Source organism: Amborella trichopoda, chromosome 9, assembly GCF_054954075.1.
Source record: "Amborella trichopoda isolate Santa Cruz 75 chromosome 9, AtrichopodaSantaCruz75HAP2 v2.0, whole genome shotgun sequence".
NCBI classification, from domain to species: domain Eukaryota; kingdom Viridiplantae; phylum Streptophyta; class Magnoliopsida; order Amborellales; family Amborellaceae; genus Amborella; species Amborella trichopoda.
The window spans coordinates 4544100-4568902 of NC_142344.1; the positions used below are offsets into that span (position 1 = coordinate 4544100).

At 35.1% G+C, this 24803-nt stretch overlaps 2 protein-coding genes and 1 long non-coding RNA gene across 26 annotated transcripts; 2 read left to right on the top strand and 1 right to left on the bottom strand.

Moving 5' to 3' along the window:
• The first annotated feature begins 1054 nt into the window (after positions 1–1054).
• LOC18445398 (DHHA1 domain protein) lies at positions 1055–8499 on the top strand. The gene is made up of 7 exons (XM_006855537.4): positions 1055–1411; positions 2098–2196; positions 2575–2938; positions 3053–3187; positions 5532–5614; positions 6365–6470; positions 8024–8499. The coding sequence occupies exons 1-7, from the start codon at positions 1182–1184 to the stop codon at positions 8108–8110; spliced, it is 1104 nt and encodes a 367-aa protein (XP_006855599.3). The 5' UTR covers positions 1055–1181; the 3' UTR covers positions 8111–8499.
• A 2175-nt stretch (positions 8500–10674) lies between these two features.
• APG5 (autophagy protein Apg5 family) lies at positions 10675–23303 on the top strand. 24 transcript variants are annotated; one of them, XM_088847250.1, is made up of 9 exons: positions 10675–10986; positions 11336–11460; positions 11923–11952; positions 16180–16246; positions 17447–17543; positions 17786–17873; positions 20247–20306; positions 21896–22024; positions 22746–23303. In XM_088847250.1, exons 6-9 carry the CDS (start codon positions 17798–17800, stop codon positions 23108–23110), a joined length of 630 nt encoding a protein of 209 aa, XP_088703376.1. In that variant the 5' UTR covers positions 10675–10986; positions 11336–11460; positions 11923–11952; positions 16180–16246; positions 17447–17543; positions 17786–17797; the 3' UTR covers positions 23111–23303. The 24 variants fall into 24 exon arrangements, 22 of the variants coding, with proteins under 22 accessions (XP_088703376.1, XP_088703371.1, XP_088703373.1 ...); XM_088847245.1 differs by having other exon boundaries at positions 17454–17543; XM_088847260.1 differs by having other exon boundaries at positions 10901–10986; positions 11923–12961; positions 16194–16246.
• Positions 22830–24118, bottom strand: LOC148780317 (uncharacterized). The gene is made up of 2 exons (XR_016041075.1): positions 23965–24118; positions 22830–23448 (listed from the first exon to the last, which is right to left on the bottom strand). It is a non-coding gene; the product is annotated as an uncharacterized LOC148780317 (long non-coding RNA).
• Between the last annotated feature and the right edge of the window lie 685 nt (positions 24119–24803).

Genomic DNA, 24803 nt, shown 5'->3' on the forward strand with positions numbered 1-24803 from the left:
ATTTTTTTTAATAAATCCAAATCACTTGAAATTTTAAGTGTATGTTATTCTCATCAAGGCGCACCTAATAAAAATATAAAAAAAATAATCCAATTTTTTTACGAAAATACCCCCAAAATTTTATAGGGGTATTTTTGTCAATTTTTTCATGTAAAATATTTTTTTTATATTTTTTGAAGATTTATCTATTTTTTATGTATACACACTCTAAAGTTTAGATCATTCCGATCTGTAAAAACAAATTAAAATTTAAATACTATTGGACATCCATGATCATCAGATCGGTCTAGATTCATTATGGACCGTTGGCGTTTACTGTAGCATTATGCCATTGGGCTGACATAATATTTTCCAGATATAGTTAGCCTTTAGATTGACTACTATAGTGTGAGCCAGTGACCCAGATTGAATCTAGGCTGATCTGACGATTATGACCTCATTTCATACTTAAATTTTTTTTTTGGTTGAAATTGAAGTTACATCCTAAAAATCAGGGTCTTAAATATACAACTAATAGTCTTTGATAGGATTTTAGAACATGTACAATAAAGCTCTTGTTCTTTCTTTGCTTATTTAAAAGAGTCCAAAGATTCTATGCTCCCGAGGGAGTATTTCCACCATTCACTCCCATTGGTAAACTCAATATAAGAGTTATTTTAGGACTCTAACCATTTGGGAATGTCATCTATTCAACCTAGTACCAAGCTTAAAAAAAAAAAATTGAAATCCATTCTATTTGTGCCAAGAAAACAAGGTCCTAATATTGAACATGGATCATCTAATATTTTAATAATGGGATCTAAGTATTTAAGAATTAAAAATGAGTTTTATTTTTTAATAAAACTCATAAACTGAATTTTATTCTAAAAATTTTGATCAAAAGGATCGTTCAGCCTGGCCCTTTCACCCGAGGGAGCAAATCTACAATATGACCTATTGGGAGCATGTTGCACGCGCTCAGAAAAGATTGTTCCCTCTTGTAGCGTTGACTGCGCCTCTCAAAAATGAAATATTTCACTAACGCAATACTGTTTCGAAAATTTTGATCCAATTTGCCTCTTCAATTGGTAACCACCTCTTCTTTAACCTAAATTCTCTTATTATTTGAATAAATTTTCTCTTATTTGAAGTTTTGAACCACTGTTTATTTTTACCCCATCTCTTCCCTTCCTCACTAGTTCATGCTCAAGTTGTTGAATCTAGCCATTGAGGCGGTAGGTTTAAACTCCAACCAGTTAAGGGCATGTTTGGTTCAAAATAAACAGATGGGTAAAGGCGTTAAGAAAGCAGGAGTTCTTTACCACTACCCTTGCCCTGATGGAGCTTTTGCAGCTCTTGCTGCTTACCTTTATTTCTCTTCCACCTCTCAATCTGCCCTTTTCTTTCCCAATCGTGTTTATGATCCCATTAGGTGATCTCTCTCTCTCTAAAGTGCAATACCTATGAAAATCTCTCTCTCTCTCTCTCTCTCTCTCTCTCTGCAGATTTCATATTACGGTTTCTTAATTGTGATTTTATTATTATGCGAAATAATTTCTTCTCCTATGGATTGAGTTGGAGCCATAAGTTTATTTGGTTGATTTTCTATTGTTATGGACAATTCAATTTGTATTTATAAAATCTATGTTCCCTTCGTAGATTTTTGTTTTTTGGCAAGGATAGAGAGGAATGGAACTTGAGACGTAGTGCCCAACTCCTACCGCCTTGGCCCAAGCCCAATTCCTGTTCCTTCATAGATTATTGATTATGAATTAATTTTTTTTTTTTCAAAAATCTAGAATTTTTTTGAGATTGGAAAATTTACTAGAATTCTTGGACTTAGTTTCTTACTTTATAAATAAAAATAGGGTTCCAACTATATCGCCTTATGCAATTAAAATTTTGAATTTCCTACTTGTTGTGCTATGTGGAAAAAGACATTTGTAAATCAAAAGTTTTTTAACATTTTCTGTCACTGCAAAGTTGCAATAATACCTGATTTTTTCTCTAGCTGAGTTATTTGGGATATATTATTTTAAAAAAAATTAATAACTGAGATAATTTTATTTGGGATAATGTTGCTATAATTTTACTAAAGATGTGAACTTTGGTTGTCAGGGTTGAAGATCTTCCATTGGAGGACCTTGATGATATTTACCTTCTGGATTTTGTGGGTCCTGCCGGATTTGTTAAGGACATCTTCTCAAAAGTAAAAAGGTTTTAATTTTCTTATCAATTATTATTTTTTCCTCTTTTTTTTATTTTTATAATTTATGTTGTTATTTATATTCTTTGTTCTATTTATTGCCTTGTCGGTTTTGAAGGTTAGCTTTGCTTTAGAGTTTATTATTGTGTGGCATGTTTTTGGTTGCTTGGTTATCTTCTATGCTGCTTATCAAAATTAATATATTTTTCATAATAGATGGTCAATTATCTCATTCTATTAGCTCCGTTCCGTTGGTCTTTAGAATATTGGTTTGCCTACCCTCCTTGTTTTTGTTCAGCTAATTTTTTTATGGGTTCATAAACTTAATTATAGACATTGTTTCAATGAATATTGGGACTTAATGGACCTGACTACTTTCATATTTGCAGTGTCATTATCTTAGACCATCACAAGACTGCACTTGAAATGTTCTCTGAGAGTAATTTTGTCGCGAATAATCTTACCAAGATCATAGATATGAAGAGGAGTGGTGCTACTATTGCTTATGATTTCTTTGAGAAGAAGATTTTGTCCGAATCCAACATTGAAAGTACTGTTTTGTGGAGAGAAATCGACAGTAGAGATGCATTGGTATCCAAAAGTGAAGTAGAAAGAGTTAAACAACTATTTAAATACATTGAAGATGCAGACTTATGGAGGTGGGCTCTTCCTGATAGCAAAGAATTCAGCAGCGGGCTCAAAGATATCATCAGAGAGTTTAGTGTTGACTTGAACCCATCCTTATTCGAACAGGTTATCCATCTTTATCAGCTTTTCATGTTGGTGTGGTAATGAGAGATTCACTTGTTTATATTGTTATTTGTTGTTCTCATGACTTCTACATTGTACCTTCATGTTTTTGAACAGTTATTGGCTCTAGAACCTCATCATGTGATTAGTCAAGGTCGGATGAGCTTAGCAAGTAAGCAAAAATTAATAGATGAAATTCTTCTAACATCCTATGAGATTGCACTTGGGGGTGGAAAATTTGGACAGTGTCTGGTGAGTTCTACCATCTTTCCATGGATTTAACCTAGTTCTTGGCCTTTATTGCTCTTGAAATTTCATGAATGTTTATACAATAAAATATAATTAGCATTGTTTAGGTATCACCATGCAAGCATATCTTTAGTTTCACTGTAATTCCAAAAAGTTTGGCTTACATCCTATTAACCACTATGTCTTTTATTATGGGAAGATTGTTAAGTCAGCTGAAACTTAACCCATGCAGAGTGAGTATATTTGGTGAACTTTCATTATATCTGTCTAGCTAAATAGAACTTATCATTTTTCAGTCATACTTTGCTCTTCCCTCTATTAGACATATGCACAAGTATATTTATGATATATATAAATTTGTTGTCCCCTAGCTCAACATCTGATATGGTATTATCAGAGCAGTAGCATGTGACCCATGGTTTCATGTCTCCTTGTTCATCACAGGTTCCATCATTATAGCTTCAATTCCTCTTTCTCCAAGTCACAATCTCTTCATGTTCCCTTTCTTGTGTTACTACAAACTCATGATATGAGCTTGATTGTTTGATTTCATGGCCTAGTTTCCTGCAAAGCTGCAAAACCATCTTCTATTTTTGTTAGATTTATGTAGTGTGATATTCATCAGAAAAGGCTTAGCTGTCCTGGAGTTAGTCTTCTCTTGGTGTCGTAAAAATTGTGTCACTTAAGGGGAAAAGGATGCGGTTGTTTTAATCTACCTATCATCTAGGTTATGGAGTTCTGGCATGGCTCATCTTGTTCATTCCAAATCCTGAACAATCCAAACTGGTCCAAACAGTCAGTCAAACCAAGAATAAATTTAGCATAAAAATAAAGGAAACCATAAAAATAAAGAATGCCAAAAGAATATGAAAACATGTTTTAGAAAATGAGAAATTCATTCTGTGTGTGTGTGTGTGTGTGTGTGTGTGTGTGTGTGTGTGTGTGTTTTTTTTTTTTGGTTTTGGGTGCTCCAATGGACAGGACCAATGGATCCTTTACTCTAGGGGACTTCACTGCCTCAAATATGATATTTTAGCCTTCATCATTTATCCTCGCTAAATTAAATCCTTGATGCTCTCTGCTTTATATGCTTCCCTTATATTTTCCCAAGATATGATACTCATTTTGATTAGCTCTTCCCAATTTATCTCCTTGAAAAAGCGAAAAAAATTCTAATACCACAACCTTGAAAAAATTGCCCATGGATATTCCTCTATACAGAACAACTCTGCTTTATAAAGGTGTCCAAAGACGGGTGAAAATAAATACCTCATGCCCTTGGTATCCATGAGATATCGAAAGTTGCTACTAGGAAGGCCCAAACACCATTGATAAGTAGGTGCTCCATCATCTCATCTTCACTCTTCTTGAGTTTGAGCTTTTCCCATCCATCCCCACATGCTTGCACAATATATATATATATATATATATATATATATATATATATATATTTGTGTGTGTGTGTGTATGTGTTCCTAAACAATAAAATTAAGGCGCACCTCAAAAGTTCACTAGAAGGGGTTGTTTCGATGTTGAAAAACCCTCAATTCGATCATCTCGACCTCAAGTTATATTGAAATGAGAAAAAATAGATTTCAAGTATTGGAAATAGTGCTTCTTGTAGCCTATTATATAGGCTGTCAATTTTCAAGATTTTCAGGTGTTCATAGATCTTCTCGATCAACACTATTTTTGAATCTTTGAATTTTATAATTAGAAATGAAATAAATTTTCAGGCCATCATAAAGATTTCTGTACTGAAACAACATATCTAAGGACTATTTAAAGGTGCGCTTTACTTTGATTGTTTAGGGCCTCAGCCTTATACAAACCACACCCTAAATCTTTGTATGTATGTATGCATGTATGTCTATGTATATATGTATGTATGTATGTATGTATGGATGTATGTATGTATGGATGTGTGTATGTATTTATTTGTTTGTTTTTCCCCCTTTCCATGTAGGAAATAATATGCTAGGTTTGAAAGTGTCAACTTGGTATTCAAGTTGGCCTAACAAGTAAGAGTAAGAGGCACACTAAATAAATGACATGTATTTCTCCTCTATGATGCCTTGTTATACTGGCAATTTCTGTGTCCGAAGGGGGAGCGGCATCTTATGATTTTTTGTATGCAAGTGTTACTGTATTGCATGTGTCTTCCATAAGATTTTTACTCTTATCTTAAATGCCATTTAGATTTTTGCTTGTGAGATTGACTGCATTGAAATGAATCAATGAACATATGAATGGCATTACTAGCATGGTTGATCTTATGCATTGACTTAGTTATGGTTGAAAGAAATTTTTCATTTTGCGGATGCTAATTTTGCTTTTTTTCTTTGAGGCTGTGGATGCTGATTCCATTTCAGACCTTAGGAGTGAGCTGGGTCACCAATTGGCTATCAAGAGCCATCACTTTAACTTGAGGTAATGTATCATCACTTCACTTCTATCATACCTAATTAAATTTCATTGCATTCACAATTTGCTCTTTTGTTTTGATTTTTTTTTTATTGATATTCCTGTAGTCTTTATGTTCATTGTATGGACTTTGATAGAACTCTGTAACTGATCTCCACGAAGAGTTGAATTGATGGTAGAAGTGCCAAGATTTTGAATGATTTACTCTACCATCATTTGCATAATTACGTATGGTTTACGTCTATTCGAACGAAAGTTTGCACGAGAGAATCATGAGGGTGTTGGGCTGGATCTCAACTTCTCATTAACCTGATCTTCAGGGCTATATAGATAGAATGTTACAAATTATATTGTGCTTGGCTTGGCATAAATTCCCCTCACTAATGGACTCGATAAAAAAAATGATAAAAAGAAGGAAATCCTAGACGTACCATACATAACACAACTTTTACATACACACGATTATTTCACAGCTTGTTATTTGGCTTCAGAATTCATGGTTTGCCACTCTGTGGGACCTCTAAGAACGAAACCTTAAAACCCTAAATCCTGAATCATATGCCTCTTTATAATTTGTAATTGCTAAATCTGGAGGTTAGAAATTGAAAGGCATTCTTTTTATTATAGAAAATCATCCAAGAGAATTTGATTTGCATTTATGTATTTATGATGTTTATTTCAACTGTGTGAATGCCCATCACTCATTTCTGTTGTGAAAGTATCATTGCATTTCTTGTTTTGGATTTTTGTAAACAGAGGCATTGGAGCTGTGGTATATAGAGTTCAAGAACTTGAAAATGAGCATGTAGTGAAGATAAGCCTCCGAAGTGTGGCCTCAGAAGATAGTACAATCATCTCACAGGTTACCTCGTTGATCCATATAATTGATCCATCCACCTCAATAAGATAAATATAGTTATTTAATAATTATGTTAAAATACCCCTTGGTTCAATAAGAGAGGTATTGGAAAGTTTGCAAAAATATGTAAAAATTAATTTGAAGGGAATTTGGTAGAGGAAGGTGTCCCATGTCTCCTTACTTCTCTATTTTTTCCCAACTCTTCCTTTTTCCTCATCCTTTTTTAAAAAAAGAAAAATTTTTATTTATTTTTCGCCCTTTTGAGAGAGAGAGTGGAGGCTTGAGGAAATAAAGCAAGATTCTCTTAATTGCATTTCCAATGTTTCCTCTAACCATGCCTTTTGATTCTCTTCAAGAAATGATTATATTCCCATATTTTTCATGGGAGGGTCTACTTCTTTATGATGTTATAAAATTATGCAAAAATATCATTAAAATGAACAAACAACCTTACAAAATCACTGAGGTGCTCAAATCAACCGGTTTTATTAATATAGTGGTTACTTAATGAAGAAGACCAGTTCACTTGAGTACTTTCTCATCTTTTTTAACAAAAATGACTGAAATACCGCTATTTTAGGTTTGGAATCCTAGAAAGGCGGGCATATCTTGGAAATTTAGCTCCATCGAAGTGGTCAGAACTACATGATATTGGTGGTTGGAACCCTACTTCTTCAGGGTTCAAAACCTTGAAACTTTTTTTTCTCTTTCATTGAACTCATGTTCCATGACGAGAAATGGGAACAAGCAAGGGTATTTGTATCTTTTGGCTAAACTTAGCTGTTGGAGCCAAACGAGAAAACTACCCCTCCGTATTGGGTCCCAAACCTGGAACATGTGTTTTGTGTTTGAAATCTCTTCTTCTGGGTTTGGAATAGGGAACCGAGGAAGGTGGCACATTGGTAATTTGACCTATTAAAATTATCATAATACCCTTGTCTGTTCAAGATTCCTAACCCAATTGTTAGGGGCATTTTTTTGACATAATGCTTTAGGAGGTATTAATGAAATATTGTAATTAAAGCAAGAACTTTATTGATAAATTGGTTGATTTGACCACCTTAGTAATTTTTGAGGTTTTTTGACCAACAAACTTCTGCAAAGGACTTTAGTACCATACTTGGCCTCCATTTATTTGATGACTTAGTATCTAAGCTTTATCATGATCAAATTATATATATATATATATATATATATATATATATATATATATATATATTTTGGTGATTGACAAACATAAGTCTCTAGTTGGGTCTTTGGGTAGAGGCACCATACAATTATTATTGTTGTTATTTGACCAGCCATTTCTACTATATTTTTCTCTGATTTTGTTATCCACTTTCATCCAACTGGCATGCCTTCTGCTCTATATCAATTTGTTTAGAAAATAATTTAAAAGTAAAATGGAATGAAAGTATAGGGCCTGTACAATCAGGTTAGTAGCATCCCTTCTCCTCTCTCTCTCTCTCTCTCTCTCTATCTCTCTCTCCAACTCCAAAATTTCATATATTTATAATGTCATTTGATCTGTGAGCTCCTATATTTTGAAATTGCAGGAATATGGTGGGGGAGGGCACAAAAATGCCAGTTCCTTTATGTTGGATGTTGCAGAATTTGAGAAATGGAAGGTTCAAGTTAGATGATTATTTGGGCAGGTGACTTATGTGCAACAGCAGAGAGAGAGAGAGAGAGAGAGAGAGAGAGAGATGCCCATTCAATCATGGGCGTGCTGTTAAATTGAGATGTGCGGAGAACATGTATATAATAATTTAAGAAGAGGAATAAGATTTCTTTTCTTTTTTTTTTTAAAAAAAGAGGATTAGTATTAACTTAGTGGACTATTATGTCTACTTTCCTTTATGAGATAACATGAATATCACTTCATAAAATTATAGAAATGTATATGAGAAGATCATTTACTTTTGATGCAAGGATGTTATAATCACTATTGACTATTGTATGTGAAATCGGTTCAGGATGTATTATTGATTGAATACAAAGTCTAAAATAAAATATATCGAATGTTGATAAATTTTTATCTAATGGTTAAAAATAATTGTGATATCTTTATATCAAAAAAAAAATGGTCTCATCGTATTGTTGGGTACCCTCATGCAATACATAATTTCGTGAATTACCTCTTGATGTGATGGTAATGTTTCGTTCCCAAGCTTCAAGTACGGTTTTAGATTCACATGCTTCAGATGGCTCATGTCACTTGTAATACCAAACAATTGGCATAATAATGAAAAAGAAGAGCAGTGGACCACCATATAAAAAGTGAATCTTAAAATGTAAATATTAGCAAGTGAGATGTTTTCTATTAAGGGTGCAGTTGGCATATGCATCCGTAGCTGTAGAGGTAGGGTGCATCTTCAAATTTTATCTTGATATATAATTTTGATGTAAGATGTTCTAAGGCTTATCTCAAAATCTATTTTTATATTTAATTATCAAATTTTAAATTTAAAAAGTGGTTAAAATCGAGTAGATCTATAAACATATGAAAATCTTGAAAATGGACGGTGTAGATAATATATTGTAATATGTATTATTTTTGAGATTTAAAATCTTTTTATTTTTCATGGTCATATATCTCAAGATGACCAATCAAAGGGTTTTTCAACATTAAAACTACCTTTTTCGACGGACTTTTGAGGTGCATTCGTAGTTCTAAATTATAAAGTTGCATCCTTATATAAACTTTTTCCTTCTATTAATTGCCAAAATTTTAAACAAAATTGGACTGCCCTCGGATGGGCTAGGTCCAATACGAAGTGTTTTTAAACCTCGGATAGGCTAGGTCCAATACGAAGTGTTTAAACCTCGGATAGGCTAGGTCCAATACGAAGTGTTTAAAGGGGAAGTTAGAGTTTAGTCAAAGACACTTACAACCACAACCACGCAATTTAAAATCCGAGGGAGGAGAGTGATCGTGACATAAAGTCGAGTGCATGTATATTGTGCTCACGCGGGAGCATATTATGTATCCATTCCATCACTCAAAACACCTACTTAGAAAACTTTTTGTCTAATGTTTTGGGAACTACATAAGAATTAAGAATTACTAGATGATCACTTTTAGATGAAAATTTGAATTTTGAAATTGTGACACTCAAATCTAACCCTTAAAAAATTGGACAAGTCTCTATTCAATCTTGAGTCATTATTTTTTTTTTTTCAATCTTGAGTCTTTCTTATTTTTTTTCTAGTACATAGAATGTTTATTTCAAAAAATTTTATGGTGAAATCAGTCCATAGGATTTAAGGATTACATCTCCAGAATTTGAGATCTAATAAATACCCCAAGCAGAGTAAATGATATAATTTATTCCCGCGCGAGCACGAATAGTATCTTTCTATTGTCAAGAACTCCAGATAGTTTCCGCAACACTTTGAATTGCCGATCCCCAAACCGAAATTTCCATGAGTTTGGACTTTGGACCCTCCCGCTATTCGTTTTCTGCATTTTAAATTACCAGTTATTTTGCAAACATTAAAAAAAGTGACTCCTTAATCCTTAGGTCTAGAGAGCTGCACTGAAGTAAAACTCAGGGTCTCTCTGCAATTTGGTGTAGAGTTTCATAAACGTTCTTATGTATTTTGGAAAAGGTTTCTATACTTTTTATATTTTTTCTACATTATAGAAGGTTTATGCTTTCCCTACTATCCATCCGTTTAATTTTGATCAAGAAAGTCATTTATCGTTTGATCTTAGATTCGACGTCTCAAAATATTTTATTTTTAGTTTTTTTATGTATGAATAAGAAATTTGATACGTGCCATCATCTCATTGAGGTGCATTTATAAAACATATTAAAAATAATTTTTTAATAAAATATAATAATCAAAATATTTTTTAAAACTTTTAAAGGTATTTTGATCATTTTATTTTTTAAAAGTATTTTGATCATTTTATTTTATTGAAAATATTTTAACGAGTTTAATAGAAGATTTGATGTACAAAATTTGGTGTCTAAATAGTTTATAAAAAAATAATTAAAAATAAAATAATATAGAAATGTGACAATGTAATTGAGATAATTTTAACCCTCCATTCGAAATGGAGGGTTGGATAAAGGGAGAGAGGTAAATATTATGTTGTAGTGGAAGCGTAAAAAGCTTTGCCATGTATTTTACGACTGAAAAAAATTAGGCGTTTTCTCTCGAACGATAAAAGCCGAAGTTATTTCTGCCTAAAACCTTTGATTGAACAGCAGATGTGATTTTCTCTCACCACACTGAAGCAAAAGGAAGCGATCTCTCGGATATTATCATTTTCTACATAAAAAAAAAAGGCATTGCGGTTTTCTCTCTCTGTAGATTGCAAAATTAGAGGGATCTCGTGATGAAATAATTCTTTTGGCGGGTCAGGGGGATGTAATTTTCTCTCTCCAGAGATAAACTGCAAATGGATGGTTCAGAAGCCAAGAAGTATGTTTGGGAGGGGGCCATCCCTTTGCAGATCCACCTCCATGAATCTGAAGTCACCACTCTTCCTGCTCCTCCTCCTGCTTTGGTATCTCTCTCTACCTTCTTCCTGTTCATCTCTGTCTCTCTACTCTATTCTATTTAGTTTCCGTAGTCTATTGACTCAAAGCATCTTCGGACAGTCTTTTCTTTCTCACTCTAGATTTTACCGTGCTATTTTAGCAGACTCTTTTTCTTCTGTATTTTACAGTGATATTTCATCTGTGATTATTGATTATTCTCATAATGGTTTTCAACTTTGATTTGTATCATAAATTTTTAGTCAGCTTTTCGGTTTTACTCAGGCCCTTTGTGTTCTGTGCTAGGTCATCTATGCTCTTCATTCTCTTTGAGTATGTGCTTTTAGATATTTATGGTGTTGGGAAATGGAATTTCAGGTTTTAGGTCCTCGTAATGGGTACTTGCCTCTATTAATACCTCTAATAAAGCCTCATTTTAGTAGCACACTTCCTCCTGGATTGGACACTGTTTGGTTTGATTACAAAGGCTTGCCATTAAAATGGTATGTTTTTCTTGAATCATTTTTGATAATTGTTGTTTATCATTTATTCATTTGTATATGTCCGTTTCTAAAGAAGTTTCTCTCTTTTGAAAGTGGTTTGCTAATGTACTGTTTTCCTGGAATGTGAATGAGAGCAGCATAAATGTATGAATAATCTTGATTTGTTCTTCGCGAATATGAATAATCTTGATGTGTTCTTCGCGAAGATGGAGTTGCTGTTAGTGATGTAACTTATTCTGAAGGTTTTTGTTTTTGTTTTTTGAGGTAAATAACTAGTTGAAATTATTTCATTTGTATCGTTTGTCTTTCTTATACATTTGTATATGGAGCTGTCTTTTGGCCTTGTTTAAAATTGTTTTGTTCATTGTGATGACCTTTGTCATTTTGTATGCACTTATTATTTTTTTGGATTATGAGAATCATCTATTTCACCATGATTTACTCTTAGTATTTGGTTGACAGATCATTCACAAACATAATGGATGAGAAGGGGTACTATCATTCTCTGCCAATATATCTCTAGTGGTTCCTCCTTAGTGCATTATTTTCTATGGTCACAAGTTCACAATCATTAGAAGATTTTTATCAATTGCCTTTTCCTTTTTTTGGTAGTTCAGCTTTAGGATTTGAACTTGGGCTTTATTCTAGCAGCAACACCTTTGTGAATCAAACCCAAGCCCAAGCCCAAGCCCAAATCCGATCTGTTAATAGTTTCTGCAAGTCTGTTTCAGTGTCCTTTGTATCTTCTTTCTTGAGGAAAACCATAATTGCAATTGTCCATGAAGCATCATTGCAATTTTTTTTTGTTGCTTATTCAACTTGGCGCTCTCAATGGTATTGATTGATCCAAGGTATTTTTTGCATCATCAGGTTCTTATTTTTACTTTTTGAGTTCTGATTGGCATGCCAGTATCCCTTCACTGTTTGTTGCGTAAAAGTTCCATTATCATTAGATTGACATTGTGCCATGCCTTGTCTCCTGTGCTTTTGATGGACATTGTTGATTCTCGAAAGCACCTTTTGGCCTTCATCAATGTCTCTGATCCCTATTCCATTACATGCAATATGCATTTTGACTTGAATCAGAGAAAGAGAGGCATGGGATATAATGAATGGAAAAAAGACATATCTAAAAAATACTAGATTATAAGGGAAAATGAGGACCCACTAGTTGGGTGACTTGGGTCTCCTTGGACTCGGACCCAAACCAGCCAGCTGCCATGTCCAGGGTCTTGGACCTAGACTGTAATTGGTGGGTCCATTTTTAAGCACCTAGAGTTGGATCTAACTTGGATCAACCTGGTGTCTCTCTGGGCTCACCCAACCTGATTACCACCCTGAGCTTGGGTATTGATCCCAATCTCATTAGCAGTTATGGCCTGTTTTTACCTCTCACTTTGGTGATTCACAATCCTTTGTTGTATTTCATACATGCATGGGCAGGCACCTTAGGGCATTTGATCACATTGCCGTTGTTGTGAGCCAAATGCTCCTTGACCAGGTGAATGCCCCCTACCTTTATGGTTTTGTTTGATAGATACACATGTTTTTTTTGAAGTGTTTCGATAGATACACATGTTATCATTTTTATCCCCATTAATAACTCTATTTACATGCCCCCATTCTGGGTCAGATTTCACTTTGTTAGATCTAAATCATCATCATCATCATCATCATCTGAGCCTTATCCCAACTATTTGGGGTTGGCTACTTTGTTAGATCCACAATTTTTATTTGGGTAATCAACATCACTCAAATTATCACATAAACTCCTACCAAAATCAATACCAAATACAGCACCCTAACCACATCGTTCTGTACTCAAATCACCAATTCACATTTCACTATTCACCAACCAAAAAATAAAAATAATTTTCAAGAGTCCTAACATCAAAAACAAAAATTGTACAAAAATCCTCTGTAAATTTTTTAAAAAAGGATACATATAAAAATTGAATTATAGATTCATAGGGTAAGTGAATAACTAAAATAGGAAAGCCAACACCCTAAATATTGATTCCCGTTCATAACAAGCACAGAACGCATACTAGGACCTCAAGTTTTCCGCCCAAAATACCAATAGAATGACCACATTAGGGCCTATTAGGATGATAGTTAATATTATCTGGAGTATTATCTCAAACTTATGTGCTCTTGACAATTTTATCTTGTTAGCAGTTTGTTACGTATCTTGCATTATGTATAATATTATTGATTTATTTAACTTTTTCGGCAAGTTTCTATTATTTTTAGCTATTTCTGGCAAAAAAAAATGTGATTTTCAGTAAATTATTGCACATAAAGTAAAATTTAATTTCCAAAAAGATAGGCTTTTGGAACACAGCCTGTAAGCTAATCTCAGATAAGTTTATAGTGGACACTGCCAAAAGACATAATTTATTATCTGGTTAATTTTGTTGAAGTAATGAATTATTAGTGATAACGAGTACATCCAGACAAGCCCTAAACTTATTGCAATTTTCATAACTTATAAAAAATCGAAAACAATATCCAATGCTTAGAACACTGACTCTCATATCATAACAAGCACATATGCAGCCCAAAACCTCTAATCTTCCAAAAAGATAGGCTTTTGGAACACAGCCTGTAAGCTAATCTCAGATAAGTTTATAATGGACACTGCCAAAAGACATAATTTATTATCTGGTTAATTTTGTTGAAGTAATGAATTATTAATGATAACGAGTACATCCAGACAAGCCCTAAACTTATTGCAATTTTCATAAATTATAAAAAATAAAAAACAATATCCAATGCTTAGAACACTGACTCTCATATCATAACAAGCACATATGCAGCCCAAAACCTCTAATCTTCCACCCCAAAAACCAAAACAATCACCAATAGCAACTTCCATTAAGAAAAGCCCCAAAACAATAAACAACACCCAAAACACAGATTCCCATATCATAGCAGGTACAAAGAGCGCTCTAAAACCTAAAATCCTTCACCTTTGAAACCAAAATAGTCACTACATTAAACACCTCAAAACTTCCATAATCGAGAAAGACATAATAGAAAGCCCTAAACAATACCCAATTCCCAAAACACCATTTCCTATATATTACAAGTACAAAATCCACCCCAATAATCTCAAATGTTCCAAGCTAAAAGACCATAACAATCAGTACATTAAACCCACGTTAATATCCATTTATTAACCTATGAAAAAATTTGCCAAAAACATCAACATAGAATCCTCTTTCTAAAACCTTTTAAAATCTTTTTTTTTTCCCTTATTTTTATTCAAAGTTATAAATCTAGAAGAAGAAAAATAGAACTCATGAGCTTACTAGTTTGCTGGGATCGCCCGGAAACTTGAGTGATAGAGGGCCGATTCGCTGGAGAATCTGCAGAGAGAAGTTGGGCATGCTTAGGTTTTTGGTTTAGAGAAAAGGGTGGTAGAAAAATCCCTTTCTTTGTTTTATTTTTAGGAATCTCGTGGGTCTTTAGCAAAATGTTTTAGGGTAAATAATGACTAGACAATATTAAAAAAGGCCAATCTTTCTTTCCATTTTGACCAGAAAATAGCCGCCATACATTGTTCAAAAAAGCAGATTGCCTAGCGCCTAGGCGGTCCAGAAGGCCTAGGAACATTGCCCAAGCCTAGGCGGCGAAATTAGGCGAATATCCCTTGGGGCCTGCCTATGCGCCCAAGAACCCGCCTGGGCGACACCTTAACGCGCCTAGGTGTACGCCCTCCCAAGGGCGGAAATGCGGTTCCTTGAGGGTATTTTTAGGTCATTTTTTTAATACTGAAGGGGAAAAATTGTGGGTTTTAGGTTTATTTGAAACGTAAAACTCATTAGAGGCTATTTTAGATTGAGAAACCCCAAATTGTTTTTTTGTCTTCTGGGCCACCTAGGTTCTGGGGGCGACCGCCTAGGTGCCGCCTAGCGCTTTTTGAAGCATTGCCCCCATAAATATTCCATCTCCGTAGATTAAGAAGACCAGGATCGGCTGGTTTGACCTGGACCAGTGGAACTGGCTGGTCCAACAGATCGACTTGGTTCCATGTCGCACCAGTTTGGGATCTCACATCTGACTGGTGTGGACACCGGTTTTGGCTCCCGCCTGGCCTGTCCGATTCTGATATCAGTAGTGTTACATTCCCTTATTTTACTAATGAAGTTCGAAACATAGAATTTGGAGAAGAAATTGTTGATTTTGCTATTGTATTATGCCAGAATTACCTTCCCTTCTTGTATCGAGCCATCAGACAACATTCTAAGAATTGCCTTCATTAAAATAAAAAAATATAAAAACATTCTAATATTGAGACTCAAGAGTGCCACAACAAAGGCCTTTCCTTTCATCAATGAGCTTGATGACGATAATTTATCTGCTTCAGATAATCAAAACGAAAACAAAGTACCCTTTGATCAATGAGCTTGAAGATGATAATTTATCTGCTGCAGATAATTAAAACAAAAACAAAGTACTGCCAAAAAAAGAAAGTTTTTTAAGGGTTTGTATACTGCACGAACATTTGGAATTTTTTTTTTAAAATATAAATGGGAACCTAAAAGCATATGCAACCGTCATTATTCATGATTGAATAATATACATTTTGAAATGCTAGAAGTCTCATAAACATAATTAACAAGCATGCTCGATGACGTATGCTTACTTCATTGTATTCCTTTATGTTATTTCTGTTCCCTAGAAGAGTTGTGCTTGTTCTGTGCTTATTTTCAGGTATATACCAACAGGGGTTCTTTTTGATCTTCTATGTGCTGAACCAGAAAGGCCTTGGAATTTAACGGTAGGAGACTGGGCTTATTGTGAGAATTTCATCAGAGATTGTCTAATGTTTATTTTATTATATTCTAATTGGTTGTTCTGTTGTAAAATTGCTGTGGATTGAAATTATTTAAGCTTCTGATCTAAAATGCTCCAGTCAAAGATGGTACCATGGCTTTAAGATCGTACTGTAGATTGTGACATTTTCTATATTAATTCGCCGCATTTCAAATTGTTTCCCTCTGTGCTTATATTCAGGGAACCCTTGACATTAAATAGTATTTAAAGGGTATCTCATGCACTACACAATGTCTTTACCAAACTTCTAAAAATATTTGCTTGTGAGGTTTATTATGTTATGTGAAGGTACATATTCTGTGTGATATTTTACTGCAGAAATCTGAAATGGTTGTCGATAGGAGGATGAAGTCTTTATAAACCAATCATATCTTTTGGTATTAAAGTACCAATTAAGAAAATAATTTTCCCCTTCATGCCAATTACCTACAAACCTTAGTCTCCAGGTCTTTGTTTTATGCTAGGTAGGTTAACTGGGAACTATTCCCAAGGGAACTCATTGGGCCAAACTGCATTCTTTAGCTTCTAGGATTTATTTATAGGATTGTTTGGCTTCAACCTTTAATCAACTTGAGGTTTGCGAATATTCATTCTCGTCTTACTATTGTTGGGTGGTGTGCATGTCAGAGTTTGTTCACCTTATTAAACATTGAATGTTGTTAATAGCAGAACAATATATTTCAGAGATTCTCTATGTTCACGTGGGTATCTGTGTCAACTTTTTCCCCTCCATGTAGATCTTGCTGAAATCATATGACTTGCAAGGAGCCTAAATGAGCCGAATTGATCTGTGCTTATGGATGAGTTTCCATGGACCACTTAATCATTGATTATATATCACATGATTACCTTAGACTGCTTTATGCACAACGCATGGGCCAATGTGTCAATAGAGTTACTTTGTATATGCAATGGTTGGCATAGTCTTGACTTAAATGCCAATTTACTATTTCTTGGAATTATGGATCACATGGTTCACAACCCTGACTTGGGGTGAACCCATTTATGAAAATTGTGCCCTTTATCTGAAACTCAAAGTATGTGGCACTGTACTTGGCTTGAAATGAATGCTACATTGACACCTTTATTTATGTGTGTCAAGCTATGTAATATCCTGCCACAAAAACTTATTAATGAGTTACAGTTTGTAGGTCCATTTCAGAGCGTATCCTTCAGAGACTTTGAGTCCCTATGAGGGCGAGGACAGTGTAAAGTGGAGCTTCATTAACTCATTGAAAGAGGTAAAATTAACTTGATTTAGAGCTCATATATTTTGTAGTATAGGTTTAAATGTAGATGTGCATTCCCAGTCTTACCCTAGGCATCTAAGATTTGTATTGAGTGGGTTAAATTTGTGTATTGTTGCAAATGAAATGTCCTTTGGATATGTTTCGAAATGGGAATTTTGTGGTAATCATTCAGACATGTGTTTCACTGAAGTGATTTGTGCCAAAATTTGTAAACTCTTTTTATTGATATGCAGGCAGCATATATAATGAATGGGAACTGCAAGTGTGTCATGAACATGTCACAGCCTGACCAGCTAATGCTTTGGCAGAGCGTGGTGAAAGGTTTGAACTGCTCGCTATTACTTTACCTATCATTGCAAATGCAGTAAATCTGCGTGATATTGTCTCAGAAATGATGATGACTACCTGCTGAGGCAAATTATGTCAACTTACTTGACTTAAGAATTGTAAATTATTAAAAATATTTCAGGGGGTTTTGCTAGAAAATTTCTTTGGCTCCTCATCTCCCACTCTTAATTCGCAATTCATTTGGAGCGGAAACTGGAAATAACTCTATCCCATATTAAACCATGGAACTGTTCTTACTGAGTATAGAATGGTTTGGAAAAAGTCTATGGTTGTACATAACCTCATTGACTAGTTGGGTTCATACTTTTCGTTTTTTGGTTGATTGCAAAAATGTATATTTGACATCGTTTTGCCCATCGTTCAAGTTATACCTGTGATGTGCGAATCGATGAATGTATATATTGACATATTGTATAGCATTTTACTTTTTTTATTTTTATTTGTTATTTTTTTATTTTTTTTAAGAATGATGTAACGACATTAGTGCCATTGGTAGGTACTGATTTATGTTGTGAAAAATCTGGATCAGATGGTCATTGAAGCTCTCAGGGAACATTGGCTGAATCTATTAACAGTCAAGTTCCATGAGGAGCAAATGTGAAACTCAAAAAGGACGGTATAGCAACCCTTAGGGGAACCTTGGAAGGAAATTAATAACATTATTATCTGATGATCCTTATAATGGATTTTCTCAATTTCTAACTTTTCCTTTTCATTCCAATAATCTTATCAGCGTCATTTCTTTGACCTTTTATATCAACAATATATGCCTACGAGCATTAGTTAAATCAATATTATATTAGGAAAAACTTTATATAAGGTTGCAACCTTAAAATGTAGAATTAAAGATGCACTTCAAAAATCCATCTGAAAAAGGTTGTTTTAATGTTGAAAAACACTGTAATTAATAATCTCGATATCAAGATGTATCAAAATAATAATATTAAAAAAGATTGAATCCCAGAAATAGTGCATCTTGCAACACATTATCTAGACCGTCCATTTTAAATGTTTTCATATGTTTATAGATCTACTTGATTTTAACCATTTTTGTAGTTCAAAATTTTATAGTTATATATGAAAATAGATTTTCAGATAGCTCTAAGAAATTTTCACACCAAAACTACATGTCATGATACAAATTGGAGGTGCACCTTAATTAGATTGTTTAAGGTTGCAACCTTATAGAAACCATACGCATTACATTATGGTCTATGACAAGTTTGATCGAGCAATCCTGTGAAATTTCACTTTGAAGACTTTTCAGCTTTTATATTGTTATGATGCTCTTTCACATCATTTAATCTCAGTCAAGAGTCAAGACTGCTTGTTAGCAACAAATATCTTGTGTCTTACCCCAATCTACCTCTTAAATTGGTAGCACATGCGAATTTCATATTGGGCTTGGTGTTAAAATACTTAGGAATTTGTATATCTCTGGGATGTTTATTTTTTTATCTTGGCTCCAAACCCAAGATACTTTTTTCAAGTCTAATGTAGAGTATATGTGGATTTTTGCATTATGCTGTTAATTGTGGGGTTTAGATTTTATGACCTACCTTGCTTCATGGAGATGCACTGTTGACTAGATAATGTGCTTTAAAGGTCATTTTCATTTTTTTTGTTAAATACTATTATTAAGATGAGTTGGACTTTTAGATAAGTGATCTTTAAAGTGGGGGCATATCTGTTTAGATACTCAGTAATAGATATGATTACTTGTATTGTTGTCCATTGATTCAAAAAGCCGACTGCCCAGCACCTGGGCGGATTTCCCTGGGCAGCCGCCTGAACCGGCCTAGGCGGCCCCCCAGGGCCTGCGCCCCACTAGGGGAAAAATTGCGGCTCATTGAGGGTATTTTTTGGTCATTTTTTTAATACTAAAGAGGCAAAATGGTAGGTTTTGGGTTCATTTGAAACCTAAAACCCATTAGAGGCTATTTTAAAGAGAGAAAACCCAAAAAAAATATTTCTACTAGGCCACCCAGGTTTTGGGCGCCTGCCTAGGCGTTGGATGGCCTGGACCCCCCCGACCGCCTAGGAGCCGCCTAGCGCTTTTTGAAACACTGTTGTTGTCACTTATAAGAAGTTTGTACTCCAGTTTCAAGGTGCATTGGTTTTCCTATAGCATATCTGTAAATCATATCACGATAAGGCTATACTTATTTTTCTATAAATAGTTCTTCCCCCCCCCCTTGTTATTTTCACCATATGACATATGGATCACATGATAGGAGGTTATGGTCACATGTGATGATATGAGCTTATCACCACGCATTTTCTTCTGATTTGCTTTGGTTTGACAACAATAAAGCTCGTAATATTTGGTTTTCTGATTATTTTTAGGTGATCTGGAATGCTACACACGTATATTTTCGAGGCTCAAGTTTGGGACCATTGGAGAAGGTACATACAAACCATCTCCAGTCTCTATGTATGGTCAACATAGCTTTAGTGAAACTGATTTACTGGACCAAATCAAACAGGTCGATTTTAATTGAACTTCCAAATTCAATTTGTCATGCTGGTATAACGTGTGGAATTGAGTTTGAGATATCTTGCATATTTAAGCACATTCTGTTTGTGAGCCTGAACACCTAATCTCGACCTACTTATTCCATGGAACTGCATAGCATTCTTTTGTATTAAAATTTCCATTATATGAGAGCACTAGAAAAAATTGAACATACTACGAGATTACACTCTGAAATGAGAGCATACCCGAGTTATACCATTGAATTGGAGCTCCATATGGATGTTATGTGCTTGTATTAATGTGCACGTATGTGCAGGTAGAATTCAGTGGTACTGGGGACTATTCCACTAGGCATGCATGGCATGAGAGACAAAACGAGTGTTATTAACACTGGTCCAGATTGGCTGCTCCAACCGGTTGGCCTGCCAGCTGTTGCCTTAGCCGGTTTGGTTTTCAAGTAGAGATTTGGTTTGGTCCAAAACTGGTTGAAATCAATATTTCACTAGTTTTGTCGGACCAGCCTATTCCTACCGTTTGAACCACCTAAACAAGGTTGGATGACTTTTTGTAATATTTTATATATTTAAGCTATTATTCCTAATTTTATTTTTATTTTTTGAAAATCTGGTCCTATAGGTTCAACTAGCGGAGTAGCAATTAAGACAGTTTTGATTGGACTAAATCCCTAACTAGTGTAGCTGCCGGTCTGATTATGATAACATTGGAGAATAACACATGGGATCTGAGTCGTGATATTGAAAATTGCATATATCAAAATATTAGTGGGAGAATATTGAAATGACATGGCACATTTTCCATAATATTGAATGACAATTGGCACATTTTCATGCCTCTAGGATCCATTATGTTAGCATGTATGTACAAAATATATTTCAGAAACAACTTCTCTTAAATTAATGAGTGGATTGTAAAGTATATCCTAGTGATTAAGACAGTTTTATGAAAATGACCATTATAAAGTGTTGGATTCTTATCAAGACTACTTGCGTATTAATAATGTACCTGAAGGCTTGTTGATATAAACCATAACCACCTAAAGAGTTTCATGCATAATGATGGGGGGCATGACACTTGAACTTGTAATGGTTCTCAACATCAATGGACCACTTGTTTTCAAGAGGAAATCCATAAGATGAGACTACAAACAAAGGTGGAAACCCTCTGTCCTTATGCCTAAAGAGAAGAGTGCCTCTTTTGTTTCCTCTGTTGACTGCAATGTTTCTTCATTGAAATTACAAAGAGATGATAGCAACATTTTCTATGCTTCATGCCACCTGCTTACTTGTTTCCTTCAAAATTACATAATAAAAGTAAAGTACGAAACCGTCTAAGAAGATTTGAAAGTTAGCTATTTGATAATCATTCTGCAACAGTATGTTGAAGGTATTTCATGCCATCGGTTAATGAACGGACACATACAGGGTACCAGGTGAAAAAGTTTTCTTAGTGTGAGAATTTGGGGCTTTATATTAACATGCCTTGTATTAATTCTGGCCAGGCAGGATTCCTGTTCGCTTGTACTTAAGGATTGTCAGTGAGAAACTGAATGACTTGGAAGATTTACCTCCAATCAGTAGTTGGGACGAAATCCGCTACATAAACAGACCGGTTGAACTCCAAAAATATGGTGTGCTTTCATATTTTTGTCTTTCAAGTTCTCTGATGAATTGATAGTAATACATCTTAGACTTTCTTGAGAAGCATAACATTGTCATTGAATGGAATCAGTTAATGAACTCATACTTGATTGATGTGCTTCAGATTCGCTAACCAATTAATGATTCTGAGAATCATTTTCAGTGATCGAGGAATGATTTGATTAGGTCTGGATTAGTAGTTGAAAATATCACCTGTCCATACTATATTCTAAGTAAATATAAAATGATCAATGTGGTCATAGTAGCAATAATGACTCTGGTTTATCACCATTCAATCCATGGGTTGGATGGTGATGGAGAAAATGTAGGTATATGGGTGTCATTCTTGAATTTGTACAGTACGAAGCACTCCCCTCCATCACCGTTCAACTCATTAATGGTACAGTGATAACCTCATGGTTGTGGGGTTTTGGTGAGCATATGGTCGGTTGCAGGATGATTCTCTCTCTCTCTATTTTGCATTGTTACTACAGCGATTAGTACCTACATTATTGTGGATCTGCGATGTTGTAGGGCATATTGAAAATTTTCTTTGTAATTGACATCCAATTGGTGGTCCTGGTCGTTCATAATTGAAGACGTGGGATTGATATTATTGGAATTGGCAGTACATCATTTTCTAACCTCTCTCTCTCGCCCTCTCACACACTCAAACAAAAGGAGCCTATTAAAAAGCTTAAAATATTGCAGGTGTCTGCTCTCTACGAGACGCATTGGAAAGTCTACTGCCTGAGTTGTTCATGCCCAAATCTTCAATGAGAGATCTAAGGATGAGAGAAAAAGAGTCAGGTGGTGGGCCTTCAGGAATTAAATCTGCCCTAGGGCCTGATGACTTTGAAGTAATAAAGAATACTGGGGATGAAGCTGAACAAACACACAACATTGCATCAACAGAAGTGGACTCAGTCGAGAGCTCTTGTCTCAAGCTTATTCGTATTCAAGGGATTGAACCCAATCTGGACCTGCCTTTCTCTTGGGCTGCTAACCATTTGAAAAACCCTGAACACATTCTTCATATATGTCTGTATATCTTAAACAATGAAAGCCAAATCTGATGCATTACTACGCGTGCGGGTTTTGATTTGTTTTTATTTTCCTTTTGGTAATGAGGCTGGGTTTGGCGGTTTCCACATGTATAGATTCTTTGATCCATTTATAACTGAACTCATTTGTTTTTTTTTTGAGGAATGTTGACATATAACTGAACTGAACTCGTTTGTTTTGAATGAATATTTCATATATGCAAAATTCCATAGGAGTTCTCCATAGTTAAAGTGAATGTTACCTTTTTTCCAATTTCTGAGGATAGGGCTTTGGTGTATCGTCCAATGCACCTATTGTAGTGTGTCCACCTTCCAAAATTCATCCTGAAGATGGATTATGGATCTGAAACCTACACGAGTAAATCAACTTTACCACCATGATTATGAATATGAAAAATATGAATTTTGAGCCTTAAAAATGGTCTATTTTGTACTTTTTCTGGGACTATATTTCATTTCTTCAAAGATCATTAGGTTCGCAATAGGTTTTGAGATGGAAGTTCGTAGATCTCGGGCGGAAATAGCTTTGCAGCGATTTAAGATGTTTTCAGGTATTAAAACTCTTTAAAATAAAAAACGGACATGTATTATTAGCATAATTATCAAGAACTTTTCGATTTCTTGGAAACTATTTACGTCACAAAAAATAAAATAAAATGAAATTAGTAAATTCGTTCCCTCTCAACATTTCCTTAAATTTTTGGCGGGATCTGGCCAAATAGGATGGTAAAATATAAGCTCATGGTTATCTCCATGAGTATGTGGTACCCCCAACAAAGAGACAAATCATCAGAAACTTATAAACATAATTGAAAAAAATCATTCGAAAGAGACAGGAATAAACGGAGAGAGAGAGAGAGATTCACATTGTAAATTCAGAGAGAGAGAGAGAGATTTGTAATAGGGGTGGCAATGGGCCAGGTTGGCCTGGCCTGGCTCGGCTCTAGAAGGAGGGTCTGGGCCAAAAATTGTAGCTCGAGGGCCAGGACATCAGGGCCGAGGGACAGGGCTGGCCCAGGCCTCTCTTTTTTTCTGTGTTTTATTTGAATTTTTTTTTATCCAGCGTGGCCCACCTTGATAGGGTTAGGGCCTAGCCTGGGCCAGGGTTTCTGTGGCCCGGTCAGGGCCAGGCCAGCCTGGTCCTTTGCCAGCCCTACGAAACTGAATCAACCCATGTCCATTTTCTGTTGAACTTGTGAGCTTTAACAAGTCGGTCCGGCATTTAGAGGCACATCATCTCCAATAAAACCCACTCTGCAACCTGGATGGAGAAAGCTGGCTAGTCAAGCTAAGTGAAACACTAACATAGAGTCCTCGACCCATCAATTCATCCGTTTTAACTCCAACAAATACAAATTAACCTATAACACTAATCTCCACCTTCTTCTCTGCTATAGATAAACCATCTCTTTCTAATACCCACCAATAAGGATTTTAGAGGAAGGCAAAACGACAAAAGTGACTCTGCTGGACTTCTGGGTGAGCCCCTTTGGCATGAGGGTGCGGAGAAGGGAGTCGAATTTGAGATACAAGAAGAGAAATGTTTAGAGGGAAAGAGTGATCTACTCCTATCATCAAACCCACTATACAAGAAGGTGCCGGTCCTTCTACATGATGGTAAGCCTGTCTGTGAATCTCTTATAATCCAAGCCTGTCTGTGAATCTCTTATAATCCTCAACTACATTGAAGACGCATGGCCAGAGA

What these genes read in the sequence shown, in the direction of transcription:
- LOC18445398 (XM_006855537.4), top strand. Translation starts at nt 1,182, where the DNA reads ATGCTCAAGTTGTTGAATCTAGCCATTGAGGCGGTAGGTTTAAACTCC. An exon ending in GAAAATTTGGACAGTGTCTG is followed by an intron (nt 3,188 to 5,531) that starts GTGAGTTCTACC and finishes TTTTTCTTTGAG; the next exon opens with GCTGTGGATGCTGATTCCAT. An exon ending in ATAGTACAATCATCTCACAG is followed by an intron (nt 6,471 to 8,023) that starts GTTACCTCGTTG and finishes TTGAAATTGCAG; the next exon opens with GAATATGGTGGGGGAGGGCA.
- APG5 (XM_006855538.4), top strand. Translation starts at nt 10,879, where the DNA reads ATGGATGGTTCAGAAGCCAAGAAGTATGTTTGGGAGGGGGCCATCCCT. An exon ending in CTGCTCCTCCTCCTGCTTTG is followed by an intron (nt 10,987 to 11,335) that starts GTATCTCTCTCT and finishes ATGGAATTTCAG; the next exon opens with GTTTTAGGTCCTCGTAATGG. An exon ending in GTTTGGGACCATTGGAGAAG is followed by an intron (nt 20,307 to 21,895) that starts GTACATACAAAC and finishes AATTCTGGCCAG; the next exon opens with GCAGGATTCCTGTTCGCTTG.